At 40.0% G+C, this 19198-nt stretch overlaps 2 protein-coding genes across 5 annotated transcripts in view; one reads left to right on the top strand and one right to left on the bottom strand.

Moving 5' to 3' along the window:
* Positions 1-19198, bottom strand: part of TMEM266 (transmembrane protein 266) — an 86876-nt gene that overhangs the window by 44507 nt on the left and 23171 nt on the right. For 2 of the 3 annotated variants that reach the window (XM_061447297.1, XM_061447299.1), the window contains exons 1-5: positions 17201-17335; positions 15979-16063; positions 14999-15104; positions 13025-13213; positions 3141-3295 (exon numbers count right to left, since the gene is read on the bottom strand). In XM_061447297.1, the coding sequence (XP_061303281.1) occupies positions 3141-3295; positions 13025-13213; positions 14999-15012 (358 nt within the window). In that variant the 5' untranslated portion in view covers positions 15013-15104; positions 15979-16063; positions 17201-17335. Of the gene's footprint in view, positions 1-3140; positions 3296-13024; positions 13214-14998; positions 15105-15978; positions 16064-17200; positions 17336-19198 lie in introns of those variants that run through there. The other variant, XM_061447298.1, reaches the window with a different exon arrangement.
* The window catches only part of NRG4 (neuregulin 4), a 48769-nt gene continuing 46850 nt past the window's right edge, over positions 17280-19198 (top strand). Inside the window, exon 1 of one of the 2 annotated variants that reach the window (XM_061447308.1) lies at positions 17280-17408. The gene's annotated coding sequence lies outside the window, so the exon portion shown is untranslated. The remainder of the gene's footprint in view (positions 17409-19198) is intronic. The other variant, XM_061447312.1, reaches the window with a different exon arrangement.

Here is a 19198-nt window from a genome sequence, read left to right as displayed (position 1 = left end):
GTTAGGATACATCACTGGGATTCGATTTGAGACAAAGCACATAAGCTGTTCGGCTTCTACTTTCATCTGGGACAGAATTTCATACTTGTTGAACTTGTAACTTCTCCCCCTTTACCCACCCACCCCCACATACCCCAGGAAAAAAAAATATATATATAAAAAATTGTAACTAAAAACCAAAAAGTTGTGCTTAATTTCACATTTTAATTGTCAGGTGCTATGGGGAAGAAGTGGTTGCAAATCCAGATGCTTTTTAGTCTTGAAGAAGATGATTCAGCATAAAATGCAGAGTACAGCCAACCTCAATCTTCCTCCTCACCCTTTCCCTTGCCTTCCCATCTCTTCAAAGTGGATATCCAGGAGGGAAGGGTTGAAGAGCACAGCCTGACAAACCCTGAGTGGCCATTACAGAAGCTTGCACCATCAGCACTTGAATATTGTTCTTGAGGATGACTTGCTGAGAGATACAAACTCTACTGCTTCTGCAAGGATCAGATAGCAGATGCTCCCTACACGGTTCGGGCAAGCCCTGAACCCACTGCCACTGAGGCACTGCTGCGCTACAAGGTGCATCTTCTTTGCACAGCTTGGCCTGTAGTCAGACAGGGCTTCAATCCAGCAACCAAATGGACAGGAGCAGAGCCTTTCAGCTTCACAGTTTTCAGGAAGACCTGAAGGTGATGGCAGGATGATTTTCTGAGTTGCTTTCCCTGAAACTACTGAAGATGAGGAAGGGGCAGCATGGTCTGTATTTCTGACAGCGGGGACTGGAACATGCCAGAACCTTTTTTTTCCCCTGAGATGAGGTGCAAGTGACATAATACACATCTGTTTCTGCATTTACAGAACACCACAAGGTATTGAAACCTTATTTTGTTAATGCATATGAAGAGCTTTGAAGACAGGACTAAAAAAGGTGATTATAAGACAGAAACCTATAAAAAACAGACCCATTACATGTCCCCTGCTTTCTGGGGTTTCTAATTCTGGCATGAATATGCTTTGTGCTAAAATACCCTAAAAGGTCTCTGTCCTTTTCATGTGTGATCCACACATTTGCAAATTCAGCCTCCATCACTAACACTGACAGTTTTGTGTATGGGAGAAGTGCACAGCACAATCAAAACCTGCACTAAAAGTATGAGAGGAAAATGATGCTCTCAAAATGTCAAAGCCAAGAAAAACACTATTAAAAGTAAAAATAAAGGAGTTTTCCTAAGTAATTACAGTCTATAATGTGGATTAGCAGTTGTTACTGTGAACAAAATTGGCAGTGATGTGCTGTAACACATCCTAATGCATTTGGTTGATTTCATATAGAATAATGAATAATTTAAAACTGTATGGCCTAAATGGCTTTTTAAAATCTTAATGTAAGTTGCAGCCATTCCTCATATGGCACAACTGCAGTACTTGTACCAACCCCACCAAAATAGGTTTTATCTGATTTAAAACAAAATAGAAGTTATTCAACTTAATGACTGTAAGAAGCCTGATGGGTCAATTCATTACAATGCAAAGGAGCAACACAAGAGTGGAATGGGTCCTTTCTCAGGTGCTGAGAAAATCAGTGTAGGCAGCCTCTGAACAGTGAAATTACTTGGTTCTACCAAACACCTATAGGTCACATACAAGGTGCAAGATGCAGAGCTTTTAAGAGTATCATGCACTAGGCACATAGAGGAAGAATGATCCCTACAATAAAGTTGCCTTTAGAAGATTTTTCAGAAAATAAATGGTAAGAAAGATGGTGCTTCCAAAGGGAAGTATCCAAAACTGTGTTAGAAATCAAAGAGAAATCAACAGAAACATTTAAACTCTTTGGCTCCACAGTAGTGACAAGTCTTTACATAAAGATGTAGCACCTCAGTGAATACTGTTTAAATTCTTCACTTAAGGACTTAGAACCATAACTGGAATCCCTGACATTTTTTGAAAGCAACAGACTTGTCCAAATCCTGGGCTTCCCCCTCCAAAGTGCAAGTTGCTACAGACTACAAATGTAACTAAGTGCCCATGCTCAGACCAGTGTGTGCAGTATGGACAGGCAGGAGTGTAAATGGTGGCAACAGCATGGGAAGACAGCTCAGTCATTCCTTTATCTTATCGTGTTTATAAAATGACTGCAATTACCAATGAAGTCCCCTAAAGTAATCTAAACCCAAACGCAATACCTAAACCTTTACCGTGAATTGGCCTCCACTAATACCAATTGAGAAATCACAAAAATAAAAGGACTTCCACGGACTACAAGGATCGTTTGCTCAGTTTAAAGTTGCTCTAGAAGATACCAGGCCATGCCTCTTTCATGCTATGTATTCTTGCAGTTATTAGATTGGCTGAACCCCATCACTGCCATTTCAGCGTATCTGAGATTTTACAGATATGCTAGAGGCTGTCCTTCAGTGTTTAGCATAAGAAAAAGGTATTTGTGCTCATGTTAGCTTTGTGTCATAAAAGGAAAAAAAGAAAAAAGGGAATAGAGGAAAAGAGGGCTAGAAACACAAAGACTAATTAGGAAGCAAATCAGCAGCATTAAAATTTCCATTGTGGAACCTGCGTAGAGTGAATTCAGGTAAAGCAAAACTTCACCTAAGCTATCATTTGGCTTCCAGTGTGTTAGCAAAGTAGAATGAAGTTCTATATCATTTGGGTGCATTACAAGATAGAAAACAGCAATTTCAATTCCTACCAACCTCAGTAGGAATTGATTAATAAAAAAGCATCAAATACCCTAGCAAGTCCATCATTTCTGCCTATGGACATGCATGTGAAAAGTATCAGACATTAACGATGCACAAATGATCTTTCCCCTGTGTATACGGAGTGTGTCAGTGAAGGACAGACTTTAAGTACTAATGATAACAAGAGCTGATCTCTGCATGTACACTCAGCTCGAGTCCTTTGAAAATTTGTCCAGCACTGAATTGGGTCAGCAAAATAAGGAACAGACCTTATTGTATATATAGACTTCACTATACCAGGGTTCCACAAAACCATATTTCTTGCCTAGCCTAGTAATCATCTAAATGGTAGGAAAAAAATATCCCCAGCATCCTCCTCCTCCCCCCTTCAAACATCTCCCAGCAAGTTAAGCCTTTATTTCATCAGAACAGAAACATAAAAATCCTCCTACTCACACTGGAGAAGCTTTATATCTATTAGGAGTTCCAGAGTCAGGAGAATCACCACCAATACTACACAGGCTACCAGGAAACCGTTGAGACTTGCACTGAGCAAAAACACCTGCCACACAGCTGCTCGTCTCCCACAGCACGGTTTTAGCCAGTTAGATCTAAGGAAATAAAATTAGGAGGAAAAACAAGAAAAGAAAAGAAGAAAAAGTAGTGAAAAAGGCAGAGAGCTAAAGAGCAATGAGCTTAGAATTACAAGTTCTGTTGTTACGGATATACTCAGTAACAACTTATGGAGACTTTGCAGAACTCACTTTTTACCAAGAAAAATACTTCTCAAAACCCACGCCCCAGAGGACTTTGTGTGTATCTCCAGCCCTCTGGGAAGTACTGGTATCCAAATGCACAGAGTAACACAAGCCTGATCATGTCCTACTACTTCCCTGTGGTTTTATTTTGACATACATGTTGCCTTCTCTGACCTGGGACTACCACAGCATAGCAGGATTCTGCCACTAGTCTAAAAGCTAATGATGTTTTGTAAGAATTTCTCTGCTATTGAATTTTATTCCCGTACTAGTAGGAAACAAATCAGACCAGAGCTGCCAAATGTGGTTCGCAAGAATCAGTCCACGCCATCATGGGAAAACGAGCTAAGGTACTCCACAGCTACACCTACACCAGCAAACACAAAGTGTCAAGCCACTGGCCAGGGCTGTGTCGCTTGTCCATTTAGTCTCACTCTCACTAAAATCTTCATGGCCCAGGCCAAAAACGACTTTCCAGAGTTTGAGATAGCACAGTTTTGGGGGCAGCATATGCCAGGGACTGCACCCATACCCAGCTTAGAGGAAGTCACATTGTTTTAGAGGAAAAAGCAGATGAAGGGATCTGTGAGGAGGCTATGAGGAGCAGACCTCTGGAAGGCAGTTGATGCACCAGTAATGTTCCACTAGCATAGTGCTAAATGCACATACGAGTTTTCTTTTTTCTTTTCTTTTGAAAACATTTGCAATAGGAATGGCAGTAGCATGGATTTCAGAAGCACACAGCCCAGCCTGGTACTTTTTGTCTCCTAAAATCCCCCCCATAGTTTCACTTTAATTCAGTATCATTTCTCATCACAGTTATGTAATGTTCCGGTACTGGCTCACCTCTGAAAGTTCTGATGCTTGCCTCACACTTTATATTTCCAAAGATCTGTAAATATCCATTAGCTAATACAGAGCTGACACGATTTGTTAACTAGGGTTTAAAGAAGCTGCAAGCACACGGAAGTGTGGTGTGGTAACCACACTGTCTGAACTGAAATATCGATACACAGAAATCAATGGTACACAAGAAGATGATACTGATCAATTCCAAATAAATAGCTCTAGACTCAGTAACTCATGTTATGATCAAACACTTGGAAAAACATCACAAAACTTTCCCTGATACACCCACAATGCAAAAATGAGGGGGAAAGTGATGCTAAGTAGTGCTCAGAGACTTCACACTTCTGAGCAGCTTCTCAGGGTAAAGCATATGAACTAAATACTTGTACTCCGATTGTCCCATTACCTGACCATAACAGACCTTCCTCTGAAGCCTTCAGAGAAGATTTGACAAGTGTTACTATGAGGAACTTGCCCTAAGTTTAATTTCGTTATGGTTCTAGCCTGAATACAGAATGCACTAGATTTTGAATAGGTATTTTTAAAACATAAGGCAAAAAATGCCATTGGCATAGGGCCTTTTGCAAAACTTGATTTTTCAATAGATTTTAATTTACAGCAGCTCAAAACAGAATAACTTGTCTTCACTGAAACTGTTATTTTGTCCTTTGGTTTTTGTTTGGTTTTTTTTTTAGATATTTCTGAAAATAATGCTAGTGAATGGCCTTACTTAAATAGAACAGCTCTTTATTCTATCCTACATTTCCCTACATTTATCTTCCCTTTTCCAAAAAAGGCCCTTTTTGCCAGTATTTTAATATTGCTGGGCGGTTTTTCCTCTTTCCTATTCCCAGAATGATCAGTAGAGGGCCTAAGTACATTCCTTTAGAAGCTCTACATAGTTGAGATTTTCAAATATACCAAATGTACCAGTAAGAATATATCAACTGTGATGCTCAGCACACATTACATATGGCCACGATAATCATTATTCAAGCTTATAAAATACTAAAGAATGTGGAGTTATTCTGTCTGTGCAGTACTAATATTCCACTGATTCCAAAAAGCTTCTGAACAAAACTATCAGTTTATGATTGGAAAAGCAATCAACTTCAGAGGTCAAGTGCAGATCCTCTGCATGTTTACACCTATATATCACTCATAAAATATAGAAATTGATCTCAAGGACACAAGTGTTTGAAATTTAAGAACTGAAACCACCTTGTTTCATACCTCAATTTATTACACCAAGGTTTATTTGTTCAACACTTGTCTTGAGAATGGACAGTGATGAGCATCACTGCCCAGCAGACCCCTTCCCAGACCTCCTCTAAGTCCTCTGAATCCACTGATATCAAGAATAACAGTTTCTTTCCTGGGTGCTGCTTAGCTAGCTTGTTCCCTATTATTTGTTCACTTCTGAAGAGCCCTAATCTTGCTTTGGGTTGCTGGTTTTGGGTTGCTTTGGTTGGTTTTTCTTTTTACTTCTTACCCTCATGCAAAGGATGTACCTAAATAATCAAAGGAACTATTTTAACTAAACCTGTTGACATACTAACCACACTAACTCCTAATACACAGATCTTCACATCTCCTTCAACCCTGTAACCTTAGTACAGTAGTATCAGTAGTCCTGCTGACTTTGGTGTCATCTGTGGATGCCATGCACTACATGGGTACAAGTAAAGTATGACTTGGAACAACTTTACTGTGCGACTTCAAACAGGTTCATTAGGCACCTCAGTTACTCTATCTCTAGAGCAGGAATATTATTTGCCTTTCTTACAACGCTTGGATGGAGTAAATAAATGTAGCAGCATGGGAATTCCGTGGTAGATGGTGACGCAGGGCTGTAAAGTTGCTATGATTCTATCATAAAAATATATTTAATGGAATTTTACCAGGGGCAATTATTTTTAAAGATACTTTCACACATGGCTTTGTGGAAAACCAATCTGTCATCATCACTGCTAGTTTTATTAATAAACAGCTTGGATAAAAGAACATAAGGCAAAACTGGGAAAGGTTTAACATATTTATCAAGTAGGAAACCACTACAAACAGTTTGTTCAAGCTGTTAACAGCTGTCACTGTTTCTATTTCCTGGTTTTGCAAACAAATACCCTGAAATCTGCATTATACCTTACCCTGTCATCTTCTTTTTATTTTTTTCTTTTGGCTAAACAGCAACTGTTTGCATTTCACAGGATGGCTATGATCAGAAAACAGAAGGATGGATGAGATCCAAATCACTACCTGAAGGATTAGAAAGGCCATGGTCAGGAAGTGACAGGAACACAGAAAGGCTACATAACAGTACAAAATTTGGCTGAAACAAAACAGACAGCAGAGCCTCACAGCAGGCTACAGGGAGCAGCTGGAGGCCTTGAGCAACTCCAAGGAATAGAGAGAGCTCTGCAGCCCTTTCCTGGGCTTCTCCTACTTCTTAGTTCAACTAGAGAAGTCAGCTACTGAGAGCTCTTCTCATCCTTTTCCCCCCTGAAGTTTTTCTGCTTTAAACACCATGGCATTTCTTGGAAGATTGCTGCAAAACTCTGGTGCTCAAATGGCAAGATTCCCCCAGTTCTCTGCCTAAACTCACACATCACCAGTTTACATGCATTTGCTCTTATGCCAATATAGTTCTTTAGCTTGATTAGTTCTTCTCCCTTGCTGGCATTTTGTCCGTGATACATTTATATACAGCAATAGCATCCACTCTTGTAATTTAATTAAAGCCCATGCTTTCTGTGAAGCAAACACTCAATTTCTATAACTGTCCTAGTAGTCCCCTCTGCATGTGAATAGCTAGCTAGAATGGTACATAATATTTTGGAATAGGTTTAATGACATGAATGCTTCCCAGTTCTATTTGAAGTACTTCGTGCTTTCTAGGATCATCTGTGCCTTCTTCACAGATGCACACCACGCTGCTCACAGATATCCTGTGGTTACCTGGTATATTACTCCTCTCATTAGAAAAATTAACATCATGATCAAAAACAACCTATAAGAAACATAAGAACAGCCATACTACTTCAGAAGAAAAGGCTTAGTATTCTGTCTCCAATAGCAGCCATGAGCAGATGTCTCATGATGAATAAGAGCACAGCAAAAGTATAAAACTTCCCCTTAAAATTCTCCCAGCATCCAAACATTTTCAACTCGGTGACTTCCTGAGACAGATGTGGTTTCTTGGATTCTACTTCATAACAGCCAATGAATTCCTCTTCCACAAACTTGCTGAACTCCCCTTAAGGCTAAATTAGCTATTAGCAGCCACACATCCTTCAAGTAGTCCCACACATCTACTGCCCCCTGTGCAAAGAGCAACCTTTTCTTGTTTCTTTTGAACTGGGCCTTAATCTGTATCCTAGCACCTGTATCAGGAGGTGTGTGAGAAGGATGTCATGTCAAACCTTATTTTAACCTGTGTCAGATTTTTGTCACATCAACCAAATCTCATGTGAGCCTTCTCTTTTCCAGACTGAAGAGTTCCAGCTTACACAGTCATCTCCAATGGCAGGCATATCACCTCTTTGATCACTGCTCTCCTTAGATTCTTTTCCAGCTCTTTTTATCTACCATATCCTTTTACACAGGGACCAGAATACACTCATGTCCAAGACATAGGCAAAACCTGGATATTGGAGAGGCACAAGAATGGCCTCTCTTTTATTCTCTACTTTTTCCTAATGAGTCCTAACATGTGATTTGCTTTTGGACCGCTGCTCAGCATTTAGCTGACCTTTTCATGAACTAATATGTCTCTTTTCCACATTTTTCCTTTGTCCATTTGCTTATCCATCTTTCAAGCTTTACACCAAGCCATACCTACTCTTAGAAAATTAATTCCAGCGTTAAGGCAGATAAATCAGAACCACGTCATTTCCAATCTCAAATAAAGGGCTTTGCAAACAGTCGTCCACGGGCTACAACTACTACACATCTACCAACGGAAAGTACTTAGGAAAAGCAAGTTCTGTTGGAAAAATACAGAAATATCTACAAACCAAAAGAGTCTGCAAATCGCTGAGCTAGAAAATGAATATTTTTTTTTACTCATAGCAGTGCTCCCTCTACCAATTGCTATTACTGATAAAAGACATTAGAGGGACAAACTCAAAGGATTTAGGTACTAGGATAAACACAGTAATGAGATATTCTGGAAAACAACATTTACAAAGATAAGCACTTAAAATGCTCTGTACAAAAGTTTCTAAATCACTGAACATCCTTGTAACATAGCCCAAAATGTCATGCATTCTCTAGTGAAGAGCTGGTCACCTCACAGGTTCTGTCAAGCTGAATGCTCATTTTCTGCTGCAGTGCAGGTCTTAGTTTTGGACCACAGCACAGAAAATAGCTGTGATGTAGTACTGCACAAAGAACAAATCAGCACTATAGTCTCATTCACTGGATTCTGCTGTTAATATTTTGCACTATCTTTCTGGATTCAGCTACAAATAAATTAAAAGTCACTTCTGTAAATACAAGGAGCTTGGCTCACTACATGAAATAGTTCTGTCCTCCAAAAACTTTGCACTTTATCTTGAGCTTGGACCTCATTATTCACCGTGTATCAGCACCATGCACTCAGAATTTTTCAGAAAAGGGACTTTAATTATGCTGCCAGATAAAGAAAAAGCAGAAGAGAAATGCAAGAACTTCGTCTATTTGAGTTCTTTCAGTTAAAGTACCTTAAGCTTTGTAGGCAACACAAGTAAAATACCTCCAAGAAATCAAAATGAAAACTGAAAGATGAATATGAAACCCAGAAATAGTGGCATCTATTTGGTGCAGCTGCAGAAGACAGACTGAAGGAACAGACATCCTTTTCTCCCAGGATGGGTAAACACATTCATTAGTGAAGGTTTGCAACCAATTTAAAATTAAAAACAGAAAACTCTCCCTGTGTTCTTTTCTGAATCTCTGTTCAGTTTTGGTTTCCCTTCCTTTAATCCCTCTTTCTCTATACCCCTCTATACCCTATAGTTTTCTTCTTAGTTTCCTCCTGTTTAATCCACTTTCTAGCTGCAACCAAACAAATTCAAGGCAATGAACAGATTATCATCAATTATCAAATTACAATGGCACAATTATATACAGCTAATGGCAAGTAAGACACATTAACTGTATGAACCCCCAACCTTTACGGCTGTTGATGTAAAACAGTATTTGAAAGGACCTTCATGTTTCAGATTTAACATACAGAAGTTCAAGAGATGCAATCTAAAACAAATACAAGAAATAATTTCAAGTTGGGGTATATCTCTCCCCTTGCTTCCCAACCAACAGGTCTTGGAGAGACAGGCTCACAGTCTGTAAACTCTTCTATTGCAGTTGATATCTATCATGAATGATTGCTCCCTCCAATTGGAATTTAAGGAAAGTACAGGAAGGAGAGCTTCTCCGTATCCCCGCTTGTTGTTAGGACACAGGTACCACTTTCTGCATGTTATCAATTTTCCAATTACTCCCCATCACATTTATTAGTCATTGATGCAAAAACAGAAGAGGGAAACTATTTTTTTCTTTTGAAAACAGAACACTTGACTGGAAAAAAGAAATTGAGAGTGGCACTTAAAGCTGATGTTAACATTTAAAAATCCCCTGAGCTTTCTGGGTGATTAGTCTCCTTAAAAAAAAGGTTTACTTATTCTTTTCATGAATGCCAAATTCAACTCAGATACAGCCTCTTCAATAAATTCGCAGACACGAAGAAAATCAGCAACTGTCCTGTTGCTTTTTGTATACCAGTCTCACCTACTCTCTAACAGAGATGTCAGAAGTGTACACCATGTGTCCTCCATGGCATCCAAGGCACGTTTTTTTATCTACGTGCCTCCAGCCTATGCCTCAATCATTTCTGCAATGTCTAAGCATGGGGTGCAGTGCACAGCAAGAGGATTCTAAGAAGTTAACTGTAGGGCAGATCAGCAGGACTAATAAGTAACAATGAACATCATTCTTATTGTGGTTCTGAGAACCAAACTACTATTTCTTCACATTGCTACAGAGTCGAAGGGCCATACCTTTATAAATAGAAATTGCTATAGTCACATAAAACAAAATGTTCTAGTTACATTATTAGTGTAATTTATCAGAACATTTCCTCTTCTGCAGAGAAAGATACACAGCTCAGTTAACATCAGGCACATCAGCCTCACTGCAGGGAAGAAGAGAGCCAGATGCAGAAATCCTTTATTGCCCACTCATTCACCTCTAGTCTGATGTCTCTCTTGTTGCTCTATGCAAGGAGATGAAGACTGACTAGTGATGAAATGCTACAACCTATATCAGGAACTAGGGACTGCGCACCATTATGCTGAAAATCAAAAGGTCAGGGACAGATGCAGCTTGTCACAACCACCCAGCATTTTCCAAGTGCAGGGATGCACCAGACCTTCCTGCTGCAGAGCCTCAGAGTTACACCAACTACAACTTGCATAGATAAGCTGTAGATCTAGAACAACAGAACCACACAGGATATGTGCAGGTCATACAGGTTGGCACCTTCCTGAAATTCTCAGGGAAAAGCATACAGAATGTTACGCCTGGAGTCTACAACAAAGACAGATTGTCAGGGATGGGAAGAGGAGTCTCACATCACCTTTTAGTACTCTCTGGCATTGGCAGCATCTTTTGATACCCCCACTGGCAACCTGCAGGGCAGCTTTGGGGTAACAGGGCCATAATTTCATGAACTGAAGTCCATAACTTCACAGTTATGAACATGAATGCTGGCAGAAACTACAGGGACTTCAATATTTTCTGCCCCGTCCTGTGCTGCCCTTTCCACACAACACTCTTTGCACATGAGGGAGATGTAAATTGTCAGTTCCTGTACCAAACTGATGTGACACATCCTACCTCCTTGTTACTCTGGTGAAAGCCATCTAACAAGGCTAAGATTTAATATCTAGCAAGGCCATAAGAAAAAAAATTAAACCACATTCATAAAATCAGACATATTCCCAACAGAGCCATGAGGTGGTATGGAGACAGTATTTTACTTTCACTGCTAGGCTTCTTGAGCTGAGTTCTGCTCCTGAACTTCACAAGGCATCAGTTGTGCTACATGCTTCTGAAAGGAAGCAGCTGCCATTCCCACAAGGCAGATGTAATCCTGGGACTGAGCTGAACACACTCAGCCAAAATGCATTGAGACATACAAACCAAAGCTCAGAATTTTCTTCAGAGAATCCACTCTACAGCTGGGATATCTGAATGGCACCTGCTTATTTCCGTTCAGACTGATAAAGCCACAAAAGCAGTCTATGTGAAGGAAGAGATCTCTGATGAGGAGAAGAATGACACGTCTATTTTCCTGCTAAAGACTGCAAAGCTGCTCAAATGGTTACAATGAGTGATCTGTGCACTTTGGCACAGTGAAGAATTGAGTTTCAGATCATGAAAATCTATAAAAATGCATATCTGAACTAAACTGGTATTTACTCAGCACCAAAATAGCCTGAGGGTTACACCTGCATACTCAAATTAATTTTTAAGTACCTCTTTGCTATGCAGGGTATTTTATGTTACAGTTGTACCATACTTATATAACCTACTTGAAATGTATTTCCCCTTGTTTGGAGGAACAACTTTCTGGAGATGTCTCATAAAGTCCAATTTGGAAAGAAATTAAAGGCAAGAGCCTTCCCCCACATACTGCTTCCTGACTACCATACAGAATACCTGCTGAGCAGAGATCAAGCAGGTCTCTCTGCTGATTTCTGAGCACAGGTGAAAACCCATTGAGCTGTTAATAAATGAAGGCTTACATAAAGCCTAATGTCTTCACCAGTGAGAGCTCTATTTGACTTACTGTGAAATGCTTTTAGACGGATCTTACTAACAGTGGAATATATATACATTCAGTGTGTGACACACAGTGGCACAGTAATCACAGAATCAGAGGGGCTAGGCATAAGCACTCACCTCACCTCTGTCCCAAGGGATGTTAAACTAGAGTGTTATCATTCCTGACAAACACATCTTCACAACACCTAGCAACTGCAACTCCATTCCCCTCCTCCCATACCAGTTTGTCTATCCCAGCACTTCACTACCCTCATTTTTCTCTTTTGCTGCAATTCAAGCTTCTTCTTGTCCTAAACACCATGGAGATCAGTAATATACTATTCTTTTTCTGGTGAGGAAAACAGTCTCTTACAAGACCCCCTGAAAGTCTCTTCTTCATGTTAAATACAGTTACTTGTTCTGTGAAAACAGGAGTAGTTTGCATACACATTATCAAAGACAACATTCTCACACAAGCAAGCTATTCAAATCACTCTGTGAAAAGTATACAGTCTGTCCAGGAATCAGCAGTACTATGTCATTATCTCTCAGTCAAGAGATGCGCAACTATGTGCAAGAACCACAGTAGCCAACTCGGTCAGCCTGCAATTCCCCCTGAAAACCCTTTTCACAAAGGGCCTTCAGCAGGCCATTCTGCCTGCCAGGTGGGTAGATGCCTGCTCTAGTTTTCCCTGAAGACTTCCAGACTGTGATCAAATAGCAACTATGAATCACTTAAAAGTGTAAAGAGCCCCAAACCAGCACAATTAGTTAGATTAGAAAAGTTCTCTTCTTAAAACTGTTGTAACAGGACGGAAGAGTTTGAGGACAACTGGCTGCACCTCTCCAGCTCAAGGTTTTCTTTTGTACAAAGCCATGAAATTCACATAACATAAAACTATGAAACAAAATCACGTCATTTGTACTTACCCTTCTCTTTGGTACTCCTCATCCAAATTTGACAGAAGCTGGGACCCAGCCACAGACAGATCAAGTGCAGCTAAAGGTAGATCTCGATAAGCAAAATTGACAAGCTGTACAGGGGCAATGCTTTTGGTCTCTTCTTCTACTTGTTGTGAAATTATTTCAACTTCCGAAACACCACCTTCTATTGTAGACCTGAAAATGTAATAGGCAAAATAAAACCAACCCTCTCTCTCTCCACAGATATAAATATAAATGAATGTAAATAAGCAAGCAAATAAAAATAACTTAGAACAACAACTCGCAGAATCCTTAAAAGCCAGCAACTTAAAAGGCCTTTGCCAAGACACGGAGGAAGGTGTCCTCATTGAGAGGACAAACCAAATCTCTCCACATTTGTCTTCATGAATCCAAATAAAATATTTGTGCAAAACAGAAGGCTGGCATGTAACTGTGCCAACTAAATCCTCACTGCTCTGTGAGTTACATCAGTGAGCAATGAGCAGCTCAGCTTATTAATCATTTCATACAAAGCAACTGTTCATTAGTGGATGCAGTTTGACCCCTCTTCCACTGTGGGTCAATATTAAAATAGTTTTGACGGATGGCAACTTATTATCTAGTGCATGTGAAGGATGGCTTTGTTATAGGAGACAGCTTGCATGTCAAGCTGCTAGCTCCATTTGATTCACAGTAGGTGCAAGCATAAACTTCTCCAGCTTTCATCCAGGAGAGCTTGCTAACTTCTAAAGAAATCTAAGGCTACTTGTCTCAGGTTTTCTGCAGCAGGAGCGAAGATACTCTCTTTCCTTAAGGCTATACTGAAAAAGTTCCTGGCACTAACTTCCCTCTGTTATATGACTGGAGAAGTTATATTGATGATTTTGGTTTAGAGAAGCTTATTAAAATCTTCCAGCTATTAAAGAAACCTGATTAACAGCTATTTTGGTGTGGGGGTTTTTCCCCCCAAAAAATAAAAAAAAAATAAAAAAAATAAAAAATGTACAGAATTTCTTAACTCGTACAACTTGTAAGTCTAAAGCTGTGGGTGAAGGAACTAAAATTCTATGTGAAAGAGCTACAGATTCTGTTGGTCAGAGCCTCACCATTAGACTAACCCTCTGGGGCAGAAAACATGATTCCTAAATTCAAAGGAGCTAACTGCTGCCAGCATTACACAAGAAAGTAATTTTAAAAATCACAAAACGCTGCTATATTTGGCAGGGAAATGCTGCAACTGGGTCATACTATGGCAGAAAGTAGAGGTAGAAAAAAGTACTATTTGAACAACCTAAAGGCTTACTTTATGTTCTTGTTAGTCTAACTAATAATGGAAAGTAAATAGATTCATTTCCAACAGAACAGTATTGCTCTGTCAACAACCTGAATCAGAAGCCCAGAGGGAAGAGCTAATTTTAGCAGGAATTTTCTTTCTTTGATTTTCACCTTTAGTGCCATCCTGTGGACATTTACTCTTACAAGTCCAAGCGGGTTCAGTTTTGCACAGAAGAGAATACAATGAACCAATTTCCAGTATTATAAAGGAAAAAGGGTTGGTGCAGCCTTCCCTCTCCCAAAAGTATTTAGATTCTGCATCCTTAGACAGACTAAATGACAGACAGTGTCTGATCTGACGGAAAAGAAAAACAAACCAAATCAACACACTTGAGCTGGAAACAGTTTTGGGACAAGGTCTGGTGGCAGTAAAGAAAAAAGGCAAACATCCGACAGTAACATGACATAGTAGTTCCCAGCCACTGGCTGTTAATAACACATCAGACATGTTTGCAGCATTCACGACTTTTCTGCCAATTCACTCTTTAAACAACTGATCATATCCTACACCTCCTCAAAATAGCAACTTCTCCTTCCAGTAATATTGATAGAACCCTTGTGATGTCACAACATCATTCTCCTACAAGTAGCAACCTATTCCCTTTTATTTAAGGTAAATTGTAACTATCCTCACATAGTACTTACTGAGGATTGGTCATGTTGGAGGATGCAACCAAATCAGCTCTGGTTCCAGTATATAATTAATTCCAACTGCTCTGCACAGAAGTTCTAGCCTTCCAAGATTAGTTCTCTGTGAGAAGCAAAACAAAGTTATCTAAAACACGGTTGAAAGAACTCCAAACGGCTGCATTGATGTTTGCTGTTCATAGTAGGGAAGCTGTAAAGTTACAGTGCATTTACACACGGACATCTGCTCATATACATACTTCTGCAAGAATGCAGGTCTTGCTTTAAACCACTAGACTTTTGAGAAAGATATCCAAGATCAGAGTGGGGAGCAGATTTTCAAAGAAAGCTCTGTCAACAGGGTTCAGGGGTTTGTCCATTTTCTGGTTGGAACTGTGCTCCTGACTGCCTTTGCTAGAAAAGCTCTTCCAAGAATTAATTCATGTTGTCTAACATTCCAGATGGGCTGGTATCCAGATAGTATTTTGATCATCAAAACCCATGAACACATTTGAAAAAGGCACCGCGTTTGCTTGTGGCAAAATCTCCACTTGTGTTTTATGCGTCTCAGTGCACGGCAACTGGAATGGGAGAGGACAAGCTGTGAGAATGGAAACTGCTGATGTGCAAGTTTTGGTAGCTGTAAAAATATAAACTGGAGAATAGCATTTAAGAAACAAAATTTCTTAGAAAAAGGTATCATGAGAGACTTTGTAGAGCCACTGTCAAGACTATATGCTAAATAATTTGTAAAAGTAACATAAAAGCATACTGTTAAACAGAAACAGTCACTAGCAAATTAGATTGTCACTAACACTAATACCAAAAATAAAAATAAAAATCATTGTAATGGAAAAAGCTTCTCATACCAAACTTTATACTGAAGTCCCAGGCTGAACTGTTAGTATTGGTCAAGTATTTACAGTGGAGACATATGAATGTAGCAAGAGCATGACCCTTAACAATCACTTGATACTGAATAATAACATTGAACTTACTTCTTTTGTAGAGCCATTTCCAAGGCTTTATTTCCTGTCTTGTAAAGCATGGCCAGGGCTTTCTCACATTTTCCAGATGATGTGCCTGGGTATGCAAAAAGAAAGGGCCTACGCTGTGATCACCCTCCTCAGGTAAGTAAGTCAGCCAAAAGCAATCTAATTATTCATACGAAGAAATGACCAACTTTAAAACAGACAAAAACATACACGCTCCATTCATCTGTAATGTTGTGATACTGCTAACGTCAGACTACACAGCAAACTTTTCTCAGATAAACTTTCCCTGACACAGCAGAGACTTGATTCAACATCCATTCGGTATCAATGGGAGTCTCTTTTCTGGCCCTTGCAGTTCTTGAATTATTCATCTTATCCTATTTGCTAAGGTAGCAAAATACTAAAACATTTGCCTAAAATTATACGTGTTTAAATTATACACTGAAGGGATTTGGTGAATCTGCACCTCTGACAGCCTCATGATAGCAATTGTTACACCTACCAGCACCACAAAACTAAGGAATAAATACCAGCCTTGTTTCGCAATGGCAGCTCCCTGATAGCTCATTTGGGGTTGACATTTTACAACACTTTAAAAGAAACCCCAATTTTTAGTGAAGAACTTTACCCAAATCAATTGTTTTAAGCACTCGGCCTGAGAAAATGGTAAAGGTCCTGTGCACCTCTCTTGTGAGACTCAGGAAATTGAGAATCCTGCTAGAACTGCATTTGCAGGCCTGAAGAATAGAAGGTAAATAGGGATACAGCCAAATTAGGAAATGGGAATAAAACCGATGGGAATTGGCCTCAGAGGACAGGCAAACAGATGTAGAGATGGGAATTTCTTACTAAAAACCTCACCATTTCTCTGGGAGACAGCACAGTGCTAACACACACAATCCCTCCCCTTCCCAGAGGGGGTTTAGAAAGCAAAACAATGACAAAAACATACAGCTGGATTTAAAAAAAAAATAATCTTTTATTTTAAATTAATCTCTAGATTTTGAGGGAACTGAAGTCACAACAGTAGGGCCAGCAACACTAAAGTTCTTTCATGTAGGATATGAAATATTTGCCTCTCCAGAACACAGCCCAAATGTGGGATTTTTTTCTCACGCTGGAAATACATTCACATGTGGACAGGATTTTGCTTTACAATTCAACACCATCTGACCGATAAGCCAGACCTGCTGGAGCTGGCAGCTCTACAGATAACATTCCTCACCACCAGGACTGAAGGAGAAAGTTGCAGCCAGCTCTTCTGATAGCTCCACAGGGAGCAGAGTCCAACCCGCCTCAGCAGAAGGGACTGTTACCATGACATAAGGTGCTCACAAAGGTGGGACGAATAACGTGGGACCTGGAAGGAGATAGAGGGAGTCAAGTCTCCAAAGGACTCAGTGGAGCCTTCCAGAGAGAAAAAGTGGCAAAAAGTGAGTAAATTCTGGTGCAGATAACTAATGTGTTAGCTGATCTAATGAATTAAAAAGACAAATAGTTGATATGTACAGTAAGAGGGCAGCACAACCAAAACCTTCAAAACAGATGTAATAGGCTGTGTATATCTATATCCTAAATGGATTACTATGATTCATGCTTCTTTCTAGGCTTAATGCAAGCAACAGAGACGTCTTACCGTATACTGGTATTTGGCAGAAACTTATTCTTTCTATTCACTCCACCTCATTTGTTACATTCAAAACTTCCTTAAAAAAAAAAAAAAATCCCAACTTCTGTAGCAGCATAAACCACTTCCAACTTCCATCAGGAAAGTTAGAGCACGGAGATTTTATTCTTCTGCACGTATCTCACTGGCATTCCTGTAGGATTTAGTTTAGGCAAAGAACAGTGATGTGGCTCTCATCCCTACCAACAGAGATGGGCAGAAGGTAGAGAGGCCAACCTTTGGGTATTCCACCCCCACCCAAGTGGAAATTCTTCCATACAGTCCTTTCCACACCTATCCTACTAAGTGTTTGGTAGACAAAACGCTTCATCTCTCATGGTCTCATCCAAGGGAATTAGTTAACAGTTCCAGGGGGTTGTTTTGAAATTACACCCCCCACCCTCCTTCCCTTCTTGGAAGTGAGATCAGAGAGCACACGGTGAATACCGAGTTGCCATGTGAGTAGGAGCAGTGCTGGTTCTGGGAGAATTCAGTAATTCTGTTTGTTCTATGGTGTGTTTTCAAGGTGAGATGGCTGTAGAAGGAGCACAGTTTCCAAAGTTAAACAGAATGAGTTTGAAAAGGAGATATGACAGAAAGGAAACAATAGTCCCAAAAGGTTTCTAATGCAAGCTTTGAAGTGGTATAAAGCCCAGAAACACCCACTGGACTAAATGACTGACATAGTGTCTTGTATGTATCAAGAGGACAGCACGATCTGCTGGGAACTGTATTTCTGCAGCTGGATTTCTGTACAGAGTCAGGTTTGCAGCCCCGTAACTCAGCTTAAAATGTGGGGGATCGCAGTTCAGATCTCAACAAAGCTGACTCAGCTCTTCACTCCTCTGCAGGAGACAAAGTAAGCTGCACCCAGTTCACTGAGCTCCTTCAAAGGGCTTGAAAAGTGCTGTACTGGCCTCGCAATCCCCTCAGCTTTCCTCTGTTCTTTGCACAGGTATTACACACGCCAGCGTTCCTCAAAGCTTTTGAGGATATCCTTTGCTTACAGTTTCTTTCACCCCCTCCCCTGTGGGGACATCAGCAAGCAACTGCTTCACAGCTCACAGGTTATGCTCAGAACCATGCAGGCTGAGAAGTTTGGTCATGCGCTCTAGCTGAGCAAAGGTTCCTGCTGCTGCCCTTGCCCAGCACACATCCTGCCCCAGTTAATTTGTTAATGTTTAGATAAACCTTCTATTGTCAGCCACCACACTTTGGCTGTAACTTGCTAATAAGGAGATAAAGTCCAGCTTAAACAACACAAAACATAGAACCCAGTTTGGAAAACATAGCTTAAATCATAGCATGTTTGTACATACATTCCAAGCTAAACAAAAAGCAAAACCAAAACAAAACCCCAAGAACAACCTTAAAAATCATTTGTACTCCACTTGCGCATGAAAATCATGACTCTTATCATTGAGTTAAGCAGTCTTACAAAATACATCTCACAATGCAGTGGGTGCAACCGGGGTTAGGGAGTAGGAAGATGGTTCAATTTAAGCCTTTTGCACTGAAGTTTCTACTAACTTGTGCCCTAATGGAGTTGAATTTAAA

Source organism: Pezoporus flaviventris, unplaced genomic scaffold, assembly GCF_033815535.1.
Source record: "Pezoporus flaviventris isolate CSIRO_AGI_PZ_B2104156 unplaced genomic scaffold, CSIRO_AGI_Pfla_v1 ptg000006l, whole genome shotgun sequence".
NCBI classification, from domain to species: domain Eukaryota; kingdom Metazoa; phylum Chordata; class Aves; order Psittaciformes; family Psittacidae; genus Pezoporus; species Pezoporus flaviventris.
Note: the sequence above shows the minus strand (reverse complement) of the source record. Positions and strands in the feature narration are given on the sequence as shown.